At 38.6% G+C, this 17950-nt stretch overlaps 1 protein-coding gene across 7 annotated transcripts in view; it reads right to left on the reverse strand.

The window, feature by feature from the left end:
• The window catches only part of WWOX (WW domain containing oxidoreductase), a 791253-nt gene that overhangs the window by 500100 nt on the left and 273203 nt on the right, over positions 1 to 17950 (reverse strand). For 6 of the 7 annotated variants that reach the window (XM_023528567.1, XM_023528565.1, XM_023528568.1 and 3 more), the window contains exons 7-8: positions 14590 to 14775; positions 8443 to 8707 (exon numbers count right to left, since the gene is read on the reverse strand). In XM_023528567.1, the coding sequence (XP_023384335.1) occupies positions 8443 to 8707; positions 14590 to 14775 (451 nt within the window). Of the gene's footprint in view, positions 1 to 8442; positions 8708 to 11952; positions 12127 to 14589; positions 14776 to 17950 lie in introns of those variants that run through there. The other variant, XM_023528570.1, reaches the window with a different exon arrangement.

The raw sequence follows: 17950 nt of genomic DNA on the forward strand, positions 1-17950 counted from the left end.
ACCAAAAGCACACACACACAAAGAAAAAAAAGAAAGAAAGGGAAAAAAAAAAAAACACACAAAAATCTGAACTTGTAAAGAGTGACAGGCTGCCTCTAAGACAGCCTCCAGTGTTCCCTGGCTCCTGATGTTCATGCCGCTGTGAAAGCCTTTCCCCATGAACATGGGTCAGACCCAGTGTCTTGCTTCTAACAAAAAGAATGGGCAAAAATAATGATATGTCACTTCTATGGTGAGGTTACACAGGACTGTGACTTTCTGCCTGCTGGTAGACTCTATTTCCTTCTTGACGTACACACTTTGATAAAGTCAGCTGCCATGCTGGGGACGCCTGTGTGGCAAGGAACAGAGAGGGGGCCTCCAGCTAAAACCCAGAGAGGAACCAAAGTCCTCATTCTACGAGGCCATAAGAAACTGAACCCTGACAACAAGCACATGACCTTGGAAGTGGACCCTCTCCAGCTGAACCCTGAGATGCCTATAGTCTGGGTGACACCTTGATTGCAACCTGTGAGCTGACCCTACAGCACAGTGCCCAGTTAAGCCATGCCCAGGTTCCAGACCCACAGAAACTGTGATATAAGTAGATGGGGTGTCATATTTATAAAAGGGCATTGGCTGAAATAAGTGCTTTCGAGGTGAAAAAAAAAAAAAAAAAGAAACCAAAAACTATACATTAGATCAGCTTACACCCTGATTCAAACCTGTATCATTTTGTTTCCCTTCACCCAGCCATGGCAAGCGTAAATGGGTCTGCATTTCAGAGGCAGTCTCACCTCAGGTTCCTGACTCAATTAATTGAGATGTAATTACCTTTACTGCAAGTTTGGAACCTGGATCCAAAAGATACACAGAAGAATTTTGGGGCTGGAATGGCACCTTTGGAGTCTTCTAGGCCAGGTATTCCCAAGTGTAAATCCAGCATTTTAAATGACAACATCAGCAACGGTAACAGTAATGAATTTTCTCTCAAGTCAAATGTATTCAATTCACCTGAAAGGGCTGCTTTTTGTCCCACAATCACAGTTTTTGGCCTTACAATACCTATTCTTTTATGAAATGGTGGTGACAGTGGATGGTGGTAGGCACATTTTCCATCCAGAGTTTTCAGAATAAAAAAGTATGAATTTGCATTAGTCTCCCTTTTCAATTCCCTTTCAAGTTATACTCTTCTGTAAGATCCAAAACCACAGGACAACTAACCCTGGTTAAGGGATTCACTTTACAGATAAGAAAACTGAGGTCTGGGGACTTGCTCAGAGACATAGGATCCTTTATTTACAGCAAACTCTAAAATTACAATACATAAGATAAGATAGAAAGACATAAACCCAGGAGCAGGACCCTGGCACTTAGTAGATTCTCAAGTGACAAGAGAACATGTCCTCTACTGATTTTCAAAGTATTCACTAATCTTAGGGTAGTAAGAAAGGGGGAGGGTATGGATTTTAGTTTCTGAATAATTCAGAACACGAGATTCGAGTTCTCTTTAGTGCTGCTGGAAAAACATTACCTTCCACCTCACTAGGAAAATCAACGTGTCCAGTGAGTTATACAAGAATCAATGTTCATAGAAGAAATATTTCAGAAACATCATCGTGGGGCAACACAAACTCCTGGCATCTGTTTAATCATCCTGGCCTCCAGTGTCTAAACTGCGCTGCGGCCAAAAATCACTGGAAAGAAGTATGAAATTGGAGAAAAGGAAACTGAAAGGGGGAGGATCAAAGAAGGAACCACTAACTTAAAAGTAATAAAGGAGCAAGAAAGAGAGTTAAAAAGAGGCAATGTATAACCAAAATGCCAACGGGGACAGAGAAGAAAAGGAAACGCGGAAGATAAAACTAGGGGAATTTCAAATCTTGGTTAAATGTTCATTAAACAATTTGTCACACATATTAAGGCCAGATAGTCACTTTTTTCCCCTCTCGGGTGCTCATTCGGGAACAAAGGCCTAACCAGACTTAAAACATGAAAAAGCAAGGCAGAGAAAATACAGTGATGAAACGCTATGGCCTCACAAAGCCAGACATATTTTCCTTTTCTTTGTTTTTAATGAGAAAGGGCTAATCTTTCCTCAAAGCTAAGGTGTACTGTTGTCAGCTTTAAACGAGCAGCCAGGGGGACTCGCATTACGCACTGTGGAAGCCCACCTAGTCCTAGCTTCCATCCCGCATGCTGCCTCAGCTTTTACTCAGACTCGTATACGATGTCCTTATGCTTAAACTTTGCAGGGAGAATTAGACTTTCTGGGACAGACACGGAGCCATCATTACCATAATGGGCATCTATAGGCAATGGGACGAGAAGCAAGGCTTTTCTTGTCTGAAAAAATAATGATCATAATAATAATGATAACCATAATAATTAATGTTTGTTGAATAGGTTGTTCTGATTGCTATACATTCATGATTTTTAATTCCAACACATCGATAATATTACGAGTTAATGTCTATTGAGCATCTACACATTCTTGATGCTGTACATTCACGATCTCCTTCAAATCTCAACACAAGCCCGTGAGGAAGGTGTAACACCCTAGTTTTACGAAAGAATCTTAATCGGGTTATGAAATGTGCCTAAGAGAATGCATGGGTTTGATCCAAGAGCTGCCAGCTTTAAGGCTTATCCTATCTTTCTTATGCCTTGCTGTTCTCTCCTTAAATAGCTTCCTTCCCTATACACACCTCTGGATAGATTCCTCATGTGTCACCTGACCAGGATTCTAGGGGACCCTCAGTTCTGGTCCCAGCTGTCCTATGTATGTATAGCTGTGTGGCTCTGAGCAGGTCCTCTAGCCTCATCTGTTACTTTATTTACAGATTCTGAACTTCAATCCCCTGTACCTCACAGAGACTAATGACAAGGAATGTGCTAATGACTGCCATCCATTAAGCACCTAATCATCTTTCATTTACTCATTTATAAATATTTACTGAGCATTTACTTTATGGACCAGTCATACAAAGTGTGAAGGCAAAAACAGCATTTTCAAGGGAGTGGAAGAGAGACATTAAACACAAAACTACAGACATTATTTCTCTAAATTACATCTGTGTTAAATGCTATGAAGGAGAAATTCCAGGGGCCCTTCATTCATTCATTCAGCACATACATATAGAGTGCTTTACGTCTGAGATGGTAATGTGTCAAGACTCCCCATTATAAGCACTGGCTCTTATGAGAGCATATAAGAAGGAGTCTTGACCAAATCTTGATCTAATGCTTCCTTGAGGTATAATGTTTGGATTGAGTTTTAAGAGTGGAAGAAAGGAGCATCCGAGCCTACAGAACAATAAGCTTCAAAACCCTGAAGAAGGAAGGAGAATGGGGCTGAAAGTGGCTTGAGGTTAAAGCTGGGTGAGAGGAAGGGAACCAGATAAGGCCAGGTGGCTTCGACTCAATCCTCACTTGCTTTCACAATGACCCTATAAAATGTATAGTATTCTCATATGACCAATGAGGAAACTATATGCACACCTATTCAATGGTGCCTGTTCAAAAGCCATTATTCTATCATTTTTCCTTTCCAACATATCTCACCTCCCACACTACAAAAACAAAATGCCAGAAATGTACTTTCCCAGCTTCCCCTGAACCTAGGATATGACAAGTGACTCAATCCTGGCCAGTAGAAGCTGAGGGGAAATCTTCTAGGGAGGATAGTTATGGGACAGAATGTTCTCCTTCTTAATAAAGTAGGAAGGTATGCAAGGATAGGTCCCATCCCTCACATCCTGTCTTCAGACTTTATCGTGTAGGATGCAATGGTTGGTGCTGCTGCAGTCATTTTATTAGCATGAGGGAAAAACCAAGACAATCACAAAGAAGCTGGCTGTATAATAGCCAAACACACTCCTGGCCACCTTGGGGCTTCTGAATACATAAGAAAAACAAATCTCTATTATTTCAACCACTTTTAACTGGGTGTTAATAACTTATAGTCTAAATGAATAAGGAAAATGAGCCTCAGAGAAACTGAATAATTTCAAAATTATACAAGTAAAAAAAGGGGGAAACCTGAATTTTGAATACAGGCCTAATGGTATTAAATCCTTTGCTCTTTTTTACTCTACCATATCTCTGAGACTCTGCATTGAGCAAATCACTGTAAACTGTAAAATGCCAGGCAGAATTGAGGGATGACTAATAAAATCAGTGCTAATGATAATCCAGAAAACTAAGAATTTTGAGGCTGCAAAGATGTGGCCTCTCCGAGGAGAAGAGACAAACCAAGCAGGTCCTTCTGTTGGGGTCTGCAGGAAAGCTCAAGTGTGGCCCGACCACAGAGGAGTCTTAGGAGTCTGGTTTTCTAACATCTGGACTGGCATCCAGAGAATTCAACCTTCACCAGGGAGTCTCAAAATATTTAGATTAGTGAAGAATATGCTGAAATCTCCACTTCGAAAATCCTATTTCCTTCTCCCAACCCAGAAAAAGTACCCTGTTTCTATTCTTATGTGCCAAGAGATTCAAATGGGGGTTTTTGTCCTTGATAGTATCTAGAGTGTAGTCAGCTGCAGGTATTTAAAAGGGAGGTGGGGGAAATATTTTTCTAAAATACTAATTTAAAGAACAAATCAACATCTATTATCTCCTTCATTATGTTTTAAATTGTCCAACTATAAATCACCCTGCAGCAGGTTATTCAAGGGCAGAATTACCCAGCCTGGCTTTCCCGAAGGTTAGAAGAATGACATCTTGTGCTTTTTCTAGTTATAATTTATAACTTTGCAACAGAACCAGCATTGCAGGCCCATCCATTAGCAGGGTCGCTGCACATCTGTTAAAACTCAGCACAATGACTGGCTTTACACGGCCACAGGAAACGTAACCCAATCGTTTCAGAAGTTCTACAAACTCAAGCTATTTTTTAATGTAAAATGATTTGAAAATGCAGTTCCCTAAAACATCTGTTAAGCTCTTGCTACCCTGACACATGATATTCTTTCTACTGTTACCTGCCAACACAAATATTTGGTTGCACAAAACACCCTAAGAAGCACATGATGGTGCTCAGCTTCAAATTTACATACCAATCTGCAAAGGGCTGGCTTAGACCTAGAAACTCTAGCTAAGATGTTGTTTACTAGAACTGAAAGCTCATGTGGGGAAAAAATGGACAGGCGGGCGGGGCGGGGGGGCGTTAATTTCACAAAGGTACTTTCAAACATGTTAAAAAAGAAAACATAACTGCATAACTAGATATATATGGCAGAGGCACTGTGGTGCATTTGACAAAGAAATTGAACTTGGGATTGGTTGGTGAAGGATCTGAAGCTGAAATACCATTTTCCTGAACAAGTTAGGTAAGTTCTCTGTTCTTTTTTAAATGCAAAGTAAGAATAATAATTCTAACATCGTAGAATGGTTGTGAGATACATGAAGACATATATATGCTGCTATATAAAGCATAATGGTGTCTGTCCTACACTGCCAAGTCGCATCTTACTTGAGAGTATGGAAAGGAATCTAAAGATATCACACACAGCAATAATTGCAAATAGACAAAATTATCCTTGAAAATACTATATGACTGGTTTCATGAATTAAGCTCCTTAAATATGTATGCATGAAGATATCATGTATACTAACAGACAACGTATATATATTAATGCATGCATTAATATATATGTAATATGTAAAATGTAATTTTAGAGTATTTTAATTGCATAAAAAAGGGACAGGAAATTTCATAGAGACAGTAAAATAAATATAATGCATACATGATGGATGTGACTTCATTATTTGAAAGCTTCCAGCAAACTTTAGTTTCCTTTAAGATATTTAAAAAGCAGCTAGTTGAAGAATCCTTTTTTTTTTTAAACAACATAAAAAAAATCCCATTCTCATTTTTAACTCCTTATTTTTATTTTATCATAAATTAGAGGGAGAGGGAACACAAAGGTTCTCCCCCGGGACCCCAAGTATTCCTATCTTGTCCTCTAGACCTCAAGAGGAAGAGGTGACAGAGACATGGCTTTACCCGTGGGGGTCGCTGTGCTGAGAATTAATCCCTGTGAGTTTCTCATTAGTGATTATTATACTGCGGGCGGCCAAAATGGAAAAATTAATTAATTTCAAAGTGATAATGCATTTACAGCAACAATTAGAAATGTATAACTGTAAAAGGGCCACATTTAAAAGACAGATTACATTTAATAAAGTTGCACAAGAACATCCAATTGTAAAATTACTGATCTGCAACAATATTCCTTAAAGAGGCACTTAAAATAGCCTGACTCCATGAAGGGTGACCTAATTACTGTAACTAAAATCACCATAGTCACAGCAAGTCACAGCAAATAAAAAAGGGACGCTGATATTAGAATACTGCTGTTTAATACTTAAGGGAGCCAGCCGCAGCAGAGAAGCGAAAGCAGAGCTCCCAAGCACGAGGCTGGGCTGTGCTTCTTGCTTCCTTGACCTTGTACAATGGAATGTATACTCTAGCAACACTCATGTCAAAAGAAAAACGCTTTTTCTGAAGTGAAATGCAGAAAGGGTGACAAAGCACAGAACATCAGCCATCTGGTGATGGGGACATTGAATCTATGCTAAGTTTCTTTGTGAGCATTTAGGAATCCAACTTTTACATGGGGGTAGGAATGGGAATGCAACTGCATGGCTTATGTCCAAAATATGTTTGCATTACAATGGCAGAAGTGCAACCTGCACCTATGAAGCAAAAGTCTTATCATGATGGAAGCAATGCCAAGCGATGTGCAGAAGGATAAAACATGCGGGTGGTTTTTCCAATAAGCCCAGTCTGTCCTACCATTGAAATATAGTAATCCTAAATCCATATGCACGCGGATTCCTCTTTGGAATACAGAGTCCTAAATGTTCATGAAAGAGAAGCAACTAGCTGTGAGTTTGACAAGCAAATACAGAGTTCCCATTCCATCTCTTTATAAACCTGGTCATGTGGAAATTTGATGGCTAAGACATACCACTAAACACCTAAATATATAAAGACATTATTAGAGAGAATTTTTCCTAAGTATCAAACTTAGCTACATATTTCATAGTCTTCCTAATCTATATAAGCTTGTCTAAAAAAGTACACGTGTGGCATTTAAAAGACGCTATTTTCCGGTCACTTGGGGAAAGGAACATGGAAAGTCCACTCTATAATGGCTTCTGCAGAGACCAGATGTACAGGTTGGAGAACCAAGCTCTCTCCACTGAGCATCTTCCCTGCCTTGCCAATAACCCTCTCCTTGGGCCTTTGGGGCCAGGGAGGTCCCCCAACTACCACCACCAGACTCCCAATTTACCAGAGGTCCCCCAACTACCATCACCAGACTCCCAATTTACCAGAGGTCCCCCAACTACCATCACCAGACTCCCAATTTACCAGAGTTCTTTAGTTCCGTGACCTTTGTATCCATCAGCAGCAATCGCATTTTGGAAAATAATCTTCAGAACCAAAGTAACACTCACAACAAGAACAACCATGATCGTGGCAAGAAGTACTACACACCTACCACACAACAGACGCTGTGCTAGGCACATTATTTAACTGTGATTTCCAATATGGCAGCCATTAGACACATGGAGCTATTTAAATCTAAATTAATTTAAATAAAATTAAATTAAAAATTTAGTTCTTTAATTAGCTATATTAGCCAATTTTCAAGGGCTCAATAGCCATACGTGGCCAGTGACTACCATACGGAATAGCTGTGGTTTAGAAAAATACTACACCAAATGAATTATATAAAATGCATGTTCTTCATTCAAGTCGCTTCTTATTAAAATGCTTTCATGGAAGAAGTTTCAAGATACGGTTGTTATACGACCATCAAAAATGGAAAAATATCATACTTACCTTTGTCACTATTTCCAAATTTAACCACAGTGGTATGATTCATTCAAATGAATTCATCTTTGGGGAAATAAAGAGTAAAACATACTTCTAGCTGAAGAAGCATACCCCAGGAGAGGTTTACACCCATTAAAAGAATTTAGAACATCAGATACAGACTTTCAGTGGAAACAAAGGAATCATATCAGCTGATAATTCAACAGTCACAAATCCATGTTTTTCACCTAACACAAAAACACAGTTTCCAAGCACCGCAGTTTCTGAATAATAATATTAAAAAAAAAACCATATCAAAAGAAAACCAATCATCACCATCAAGACTTTTAGCCATACTTAACACAATGCCTAACACATAGTATTGAAAAACCACATGTTCTGTCCAGCCCTCCGAGACACCTTTAGAGAAACAAATGTAATCTACAGTCAATTGAAATGTGTTCCAGAGCCCTTTCCAATGGCTTTAATAGGCCTGATGATGTGATTCCCGAGACCAGACTCATCATGACAAGAGGCAAGAAGCTGAAGAAAACACAAGCCTGGGTTTCTCCCGGACCCTTCTCATAAAGGCACATTGAAGGTGCCTGCGGCGGCGACAGAAGCCGTTCACTTACCATGGACTTGGTGAAAGGCCTGGCCAAGGTAAACAGCAGCGTGTACACCCACCAGTGGCGATGAAGGGAGGAGTACATCATGTTTCCAGGGTGCACAGCATTCGATGTGACCCCACGCGGGGAGAGGCGGCGATGGAGCTCATTGGAGAAGAGAATGTTGCAGAGTTTGGACCGGTTGTAAGCCAGCATGGCCCAGTAGTCATTTTTAGATGGAGAGAGGCGGCTAAAGTCTAGGTTTTTTGAGGAATCATTAATATCAGTAAATCTAAAAAAAAAAAAAAAAAATGACGTGAAGCAGCCAATCTCTGATGTCTGATACAGCTTTTTAAAATTTTTATTAGAAATCTGCAAAACTACAGAGACTACTGAAAACTCAACTGTGTAAACATCGAAACAAAGTTTCTCTTAAAAATACACAATGGTGATTTAACAATATAAACCAAGTGGATCCAAAGATAGACTTAATAAAGGCCCAAACTCATAAATGAAGAGGTCTTAACAAACTGAACACCCCCTCCTTTAACATATATTTTTCAAAACCTTCGACGGGAAGTTCAAGGATAATTCAATTAAATGGAAAAGCATCTTAAATAAAGGACTGTTCCTTTTTGGAAACAGAAAGATATCACATTCCTAACCTTTGACAGGGCTTTCTTGGGTTATTTTAGCCAATGCCTGAGTCCTGTATATTTTCATTTGAGCATCCAAGTAAATATATAGATGAGTCTTGCTGCCTCCAAGACTCTTTTCCAGATTAAAAATTAATGATTATAAAGGGGTTATAACCTTGGTGAGGTGCCATCAATAGTCTTATATATGTTTAAAAGACAAATATAAACAAAGCCAAAATGAGTTCTGGCAGAGTCTAATGTTTTTAAGTATACCCACAGCATGGATGTACACAAATCAAAGTAAGTAGTTGATGTTTTATAATTGGGTCTGACAGAGTCGTTAAACACCAGCTGTTTGTTTCTCTCCTCTTTTTCTCTTTCTTCCTTTCTTTTTAAATAACAACAAAGTAATGACTGTTCTTAAAAAAAAAGTAGATCATAACAAAAGAAATTTTCTAGACGATGGTCTTATTTTTGTTAAGGACCTTTGTTAATAGTTTGTTTCATTAAATTAACTCTGGGCATTTGCACTGAGTAATAAGGAAGCATAAGGGTAATCTAGGTAACTGCCATGGAAAATAAAAGCAAAAGGTAAAATGAAAATTACAGAATAATCTGTTGCTACGAGCAGTTCAGTTGAGGTCTGACCAAGAAAAGCATCACAGGGGCAGAGAAAATGCATGTTTTAATGGAAATTAAATATCCCTTTTCTAGGATTCAGTCAATGACATCCAATTTCTAGTGTTAAATGACATTGCTGCTCTAAATTCATCAGCAAACCTGATGGCCAGAAACACCATCATGGATATGGCAATGGGACCTTGAAATTAATTGTTGGCTGTCTGTTTCCAAGTCCCCAAACCACAGGAAGAAGGCAGACTTCTGAGCTTAATTGTCTGAAGCAGTGGAACTTAGCGGGAAATTTGAAAATTTATGAGAGATTTTCCTGGTTGTCATAATGATTGCCGGTGGGGGCCAGGGACGGTAGATGTCCTGCGGTGCTGGCGGAGTCTTGTTCAATGAGGACTGCCACGCTGGACATTCACATGGATGAAAAGCCTGTGTATAAATTATCTGAGCCTAGAGCCTAAGTGTCTCTTACATATATGTACAGTTTTAACACCCACTTAATTTCCAGGAGTGTAGTGCAACAATGGTGTAAATGACGAACGAATGCACTTTTAGATTTTGTGATTTTTGGAGGAGGTGAGGTGAGGCTTCCCTCAATGCTGATGGTGTGGGGGTCTGTCATGCCACATGCCCATTAACTGTCTGCATTTGTAAACATCCCACTTCAGGTGATTTATGCGTGGATGTGTGCATCTGATTATTTACCTGTCCTGTAGTCCTGCCCATGCATTTATATTTTGAAACAAATGCTATTTTGCTTCGCATTTATTTTTTTCTTTATATTACAATAAGTTAGCATATTGAATTAGAATATATTTATTCAGGGAAGTTATATTATTTCTGAATTATATTTCAACATAGTAATAAGGTTACAGAAGAGTTGTTACAAAAAGACTGTTAAGAGCCTAATGATCCAAGATACAGGCAATGTGTTAGAAAGGCTACCTTCTCTGAATAGAAAAGAGCATTAAGCATTTAAACAATATCTGAAATCTATAGGATAAATATAACATTCTTCATTCTCTTTACTCTTCTTCCGTCATGTATTGCTGGAAACCCTTATGGACATATTTGTTTAGGCCAACCCAGCTCAGGTGTCACTTCTACCACGAAGCTCTCCCTAACTCTTCTCTTCCACTGCTGGTCGTCACACTGATGTCTTAGGTGGCAGTGGAGGGTAGAATGAAAAAAGCCAGGCAAAGCAGAATGAAATGCATGTTTCCAAGGAAATTAAGTATCCAGTCTCCACGACCCAGTCCATGATATGCCTAGTGTTCAATAATCCTGTCACCTCTCCAAGACTGGTAACAAAGCAAATCATGTCATCTTTACATTGTGTCTGTACATTGTGTCTCTGTCCTTACCACACCAGATGGCAAGGCATTTGTTCACCTGGTTCCAATGCTAGACTGTGAATCTTTGGAAGGTGGACAGAGAGCCCTTTGCATGTTGCCTAGCACAATGCCTAACACATAGTATAGACTAAATACAGTTAGAGAACCAAAGTTTAATCATGGGTTTGGAATTCCAAACCAAGGGCAAGTCTTCCTCATTACAAAAAACTTCCTTTCAAACCTTGCTCCAAAAGGAAAAATTTACCATTAATTTCAGATCTTCTATTAGAGAGAATGAAGAATGTGGCACTTTGCGTGTGGCACTTTCTAATGTTTAGATGAGTTTCCTGCTTTGGTTTTTAAGGACAATGCAGAATAATCTCATGACTGGGGAACACTGCGTTGATTAAACTCCAAAGAGAAGTCACTCATACATAGCTCCCAATTAGACACAAGGCGCGCGCGCACACACACACACACACACACACACACACACACACACACACGATGAGAACTTAAATGGAACCAGGCTGAATGCAGGTTTTAAGGTGGAAGCACAGCTGCTAAATATCAGGCCCACCCTAAGTGGACCCCTAATTTTCTACCCTGACAATATGGGTATTTTTTTATTAAGTTTATTGGGGTAACATTGGTTAATACAACCATATAATTTTCAGGTGTACATTATCATTTGACATCTGTATATTCTATTGTGTGTTCGCCACCCAAAGTCCAGTTTCCTTCAGCTACCATATATTTGATCCCCTTTACCCACTTCACCCTCCCTCTACCTCTTTTTTACAATTGACCCCTTTTACTCCGTCTACCTACCCCCTTCTCCCTCACCCCACTAGTAACCACTACTCTATAGTCCTCTGGTAACCACTAGTATATAATCCATGTCCATGAGTCTCTGTTTGTCCTACTCATTTGTTGTTTTTTAGGTTTATATCCCACATATAAGTGATATCATGTGATTTCCAACTTTTTCCGACTGGCTTATTTCGCTTAAAACCCATTTTTAAGGTCTGATTAGCTTGTATTGACAGTACTGTAGGAAGCAGGAAGGGTGGGCAAGCTTTCTGATTCCTCTGAGCACAGCAGACTTCCTGAAAAAAAAAAAAACGATCGTATTCACCTCTCAGCTCAAGAGGCAGTAAAACAACTCTTCAAAGGCTGCCTACTCTATTTTTATGTTGAAAAACTGACAAAGCCAAACAATCATGTCTTAATAGAGTGATCCTCCTACACGTACACTAACGTGTTAACATCTGCTCTCTGGACGTTAACATGTGCTGTGTGAGGGGACCTCTAGTTTGCATTTCTATATATACTGCTCCTTCATTTTTTTTTTAACTGAGGATTTTTAAATTACCAAACTAAAGCAATTAGGCTGGATTCTATGTAGACAAAAGCTAGTATGTTCAAAGAATAGAACTGAATTTGCATCAGAAGCTGTGTGTCTGTGTGCGTGTGTGTAGCAACTTGACACTCAACACAGCTGTGGCCATTTAGAGTTGTTCAGCCAGCATTCACTCTTTTCATTCTATTTTAATTGTTATCTGAAATTTTTTCACAGCAAGGAGGTCAAGTTCTCGTTTTAATATGATGGATTTTAGGTATGCAGAAACTCAGTTCACTTGCTAACACTCCAGATAAGTAACTAAAATACAGCGAAGACATGGGGAGGCTAATAAATATTTTGCCTTGGGGCAGTCTGGTATAATATTTTCTGCAAACATAGGACTTTATTTTTCCCCTAACAGGGGGTCTTGACTCCAAGAAGAGATGCTGCCAAGGTTTATGGAGGTAATTAGATATTGGCACGTCCATTTTACAGCACAGCTTAGGGCCCTGGGTCCTCGAGCAGTGAGCGAGTGCTTTCCCAGTACTGTGCACCCAGTAGTCACACTGGCTCTGGGATGCTGTGGAAGGTGGTGGAAGCATGATCAACAAACCAGCATGAGGGAATTAACGTTTTGTAAAAACACCCTTTGATATGTACAAAGGATAATCAGAAAGCAGAAAACCAGGACTGATCACCAGACAGGAGTGAGCCTCAGAACACATGTCAGGAACGCCTTGTCTGTACACTAAAATGGATATAATTCAAGAGACCAAGACCCTTCCTTCCAATTCATCTTTTAAATGAAATTAAGATTCAAGTCTCCAAGGTAGGAACGAATTACACTGCAGTGAAGGAGAGAACAAAGACGTCACATGAAATACCATTTGAGATACAGATTTACAAAGGGAAGAGAGCAGCTGACAATCCAACATAATCTCCCATAAATACCAGCTCATTTAAACATATCCCGTGGTGCCCTCCACATCTGGCGAACGATTGGGGCTGGCAGATTTATTTCCGGAGCTCACTCTCCTGCACCCGCCCCCACAGCAGCTTCCCTCACTCCTTAACAGGGCCACTCCACTTTCTTTCACAAACCTGGTGTGATTTGCAAAGATAAGGATGTCCAGATTTTGTTACCACCTAATTACTAGATGTTTCATGTCTTTTAACATGGAGGAGGATTATTACTGGCATTTTCCTTTCATTTCGGCCATCATAAATTTAAAATGGTAAAAGTAAATCTATCTGCAGTATGTCACTTATACCATAAGCCCCTGTGTTTGGGAGTGATAAAGGGTTCAGACTAACCCTTGGCTGGTCTTTCTCTTCCAAGTCCCAGGGGTTACATTTTATGGAAGCATGATTAAAAAAATAAGCTTCATTCTGGGTCACTAAAACATTTCAGGACTTAAGGGAGAGAAGAAGGGGGGCTGGGGAAATAGGCACTTGCACATTATTTTTTCCAACTACTTTGCTAAGAATGAAAGCTCCCAACCACACCAGGAAAATCTCCCTAACATGCATTAAATCTGGCCTCACCCAGCAAGTCCTTTGTCTTTGCTGAGTGCTTCCCTTTAGACAAATAGTTGTTTATACAACTCGAGAAACAACTATGGTGAAAATACGATGAAATTTTCAAATGTCTTTTTAGTCAATTGAAAATTCTCCTAATGGCAATAGAAAAGAAGTGCCATCTGATGTTTTAATTGAAATTTTAACCAAAAGAGGCATGGCCAGATTTCTAATATGTTCTAACTACAGTACTTCCCTTTCTACAATTACACAGCTAATGTCTGCATTGAATTCCCTAATTTCTCATTATAAAACAATTGGATTTCATCTCACAGTCTTTAATTGCATTGTTTCTCCTGCTAGAATAACTGCATATTCTTCTTGGTGAGATGTTGAAGTTGTTGAATGACAAATCAATAAAGGTCAGGCATTCAGATTTAATCAATTATTATTCCATCTCAAAGCAAAATCAATGAATGGCTAAAGCATAGTGGTGAAAACAATCTACATAGCTGTAGACAAAAAAAGAAAACCCACATAATCCCCCATAATCACAAAAAAGACCTCGAAAAATTAAGTAAGCCAGGTTGAGTATATCCACATTTTTCAGAGTAGGACTAATGAAAATTATTTTCAGAAAGAGCCTTGGGGGAACATTAGCTGGTGCAATGAAGAAGATGAGAGAGTAAAATACTGACTTCTAACCCACCTATGGGACTCCGAGGAGACCACAACCACACGGGCTGGGGCTGAGCGGCACAAGACGTCCTGAAGGAGCTGAACAAGGTAGAAATGCCCCAGGTGATTCACCTGGAAGGTAGTCTCCAGGCCATCTTTTGTGAGGCTCCAAGGTAGAGCAAAAGCTGCTGCATTGCATACGAGCACATGCAGAGGCCTGAAAAATAAAATATCCAACACTGTGAAGACATAAACACTCTAAAAAAAGGATAACTCGTGCTCCCTGAGGCATAACCAATTCTTCAGTATCTTCAAAACTCCAGTCACTTGGAAATGGGATGCAGTGGAATGTCGCATCTTAAACCATTCTGGGGAAGGGCCTGGACTTGGCAACTCTCCTGGGTTACTGCGGACAAGGGGGCTTCTGGGGTGCAGAACCACACCCGGCAGGCCAACATGTGTTGGCTACCCTGGTTGAAATCTAGGTTCTACCACTTAATTGAATCTATGCTTCTTAATTCGTCCAATTTCCAGTTTCTTCACCTGTAAAATCAAAATAGCCCTTAAATATAAGAAATAAAGGAGAAAACATGCTGTAAAAAGGTGGAAACAGCACTTAGGAGGTGCTAAGTAAACAAATCAAGGTAAAAATGCTCTGTCTAAAGAGTTAGGCACATATTATTTGAACATATTCCTTCTAAAGGTCAGATTAAATCTACATTTTAGAAATGAGCTTTGAAAAATAGTGGAGGCCAGTTATATTTTCTTTTGTATATATTTAATTTCATTATAAATTTTTTTAAAATAAAAGTAAGCCTTTCCTGTGAATCACACTCCTAAATCCTCATAATGAAATTGTATTTACAGTAAATCATCCTGAATTACTAATAAGAACTGTATACAGAAATATATTCAAGGCTATCAGTGTTTGTAATTGCAACATAAAGGCAACGAATTAAAGTTAAAATAAATGTACAATTGGTAAATCATTAAATGAATTTGAATATATGTGTATGATAGAATACTATGTGGCCATTAAAATGATTACAAATAAGCAAATCGATTGACCCTGTAAAACACTGATGTTAAAAAATAAAATATCTACTGCTGTATGATCATATTTACACATGCACACACAAAATAGTAACGAAGAATACACAAAAATGTTAACAGTAGTTGTTTCTTGGAGTGGGTGGAACCCAATGTATACTAAATCATTTTCTTTCTGAGTTCATTTGTATTTTCTTAATTTTTTTCCTTAATTAATACATGATATCTTTATAATAAGGAAAAATGCAATCAAATATATCCTTTATAGAAAAAAAGCATTTGGGGAATTTAGCTAACAAATAAGAGAAAAAAAGACAGCGTAGAGTTTTATAGTGTCACTGGATTAAAAGGCCACTGGATTAAAAGTTCAAAGATCTGCGTTTTGTCCCAGTTTCAGACAAATCACCAAGGTCTTTGAGTTTCTGAATCCTGCCTGTAAAATCGGAGGCTGGAAATTGATGATTTCCATTTCCTCATGCAGCTCAGATTCTATGCCAATGGCTTTATTTCCTACGTGATATAGAAAATATTTCCTATACTTTTATTTTTAAAATTCAATGTTCTTTTCATAGAAGTTTTCATAGAGCTATCACTTTTTGCAATAGTCTGATTTTGTTCCATCCTCATGGAAGACTATAGCTGAAGAGTCATGAGTTTAAAAAAAAATTGGTATGCAATAAAGGGAAGCATAAAAAAAAGTGTCTAAAAACTAAAATAATCTATTATCTAAAGAAGGTAAAAAGAAACAATGGAAAATACATGCAATACTATAAATGACCCATATTTTCACTATATAAAGAGTGTTTATAAATCAATAAGAAAAACTTTTTCTGAGTCTAACAGAAATATTGACGACATTTTAAAAATTCATAAAACTAGGTTACAAAACAACTAGTACAAGATTTAACATGTTGAACTCTACTAGTAGCAAAATTTTAAATAGGATTTTTTTTACCTATTAAATTAGCAGATTTGTTATTATTGTTATTATATTTTTATTATCTCATATAAAGCTGGTGAGTATATTCCTGAGCCCTGGATATTAAATGGAAAATATGTATCATGAGAATTAGAAAAATTCACATTATTTCACCCAGTAATCCTCTTTCCGAGCAGTACACAGGGGGGCAGTGCTGAGGAAGCAGTTCTCGAGGGAGAAATATTTTATCATCAATAATGTTTAGAATTGCCATTGCATGATAATAAAATACACAGCAACCTTTACTCAGTTTTATTATTGGTTTTGAATTTTCTACAAACAATGCTCCCCCATTTTGCCTACACGCAGGGCAGACCACTCCCTCAGCCCCCTCTCATCCCCTCGATATATCTCTGCATCTATATGGGATCCTAAAAGATATGTACTCCAGTAACATGCAAATGGGACCTTATCTGAAAAAAGGGTCTCTGCAAATGTAATTAAATTCAGACCTTGAGATGAGATTATCCTGGATTAAGACAGAAATGATCAATGACTAGTGTCCTTACGAAAGAAGAGAAGGGCAGAAGACACTTCGAGAAGGAGATGTGAAGGCCAAGGTAGAGACTGGAGTGTTTCATCCACAAGCCAAGGAATGCTAAGGATTGCCCACCAGAAGCTAGCAGAAAGGCACTGCATGGATCCTCCCTTAGAGCCTCTAGAAGGAACCAACCCTGCCAACACCTTGAATTTGGACTGTTAGCCTCCAGAGATGTGATAGACTAAATTTCTGGGGTTTTTTTAAGTCAACAAATGTGGTAATTTGTTATAGCCGCTCTAGGAAACTAAGACACGTTTCTAAGATTCTTTCCTAAAGAAATACTCAAAATTTATATAAAAGCTTAAGCATAAGGATGAGTAATAATTATATATAAGTGAGTCAGAATTATAAAACTCTATATGAACTAGAAGCAACTTAAAATCTAGCAACATAAGAATGATGAACAAAAACCCAGTATTTTGCAAGGTACCTTCCCAGATAAATCATTTTACTTCTTTTGTCTCTACATCCTTCCCTTTATCCACAAGAGAAAATACAATTCTTCAAAACTGATTTTTTTTTTTTCAGTGTTTCTCTGTCTTTAAGACAAGTCTGGGCATTTGGAATTTTGACACCATAACCTCTTGATGACACCTCCTGTAGTTACCTTTATCCTTGCCTGCACATTTTCTCAAGGAAATGCAAACTTGTGTCAAGCAAAGAAACTTGCTTACCAAAGACCCAGCCTGGAGGCACGAACCCACAGAGGACCTGGGAAACCTTTTCCTGTTTCACCAAATTTCAATACTCTTCATTAATGTTAATTGCACAACACCAGAGGGAAAAATGTACCCTCTACCTAAAACTTGTCACCTCCGTTAA

This window comes from Pteropus vampyrus, unplaced genomic scaffold, assembly GCF_000151845.1.
Source record: "Pteropus vampyrus isolate Shadow unplaced genomic scaffold, Pvam_2.0 Scaffold29, whole genome shotgun sequence".
Lineage (NCBI taxonomy): Eukaryota > Metazoa > Chordata > Mammalia > Chiroptera > Pteropodidae > Pteropus > Pteropus vampyrus.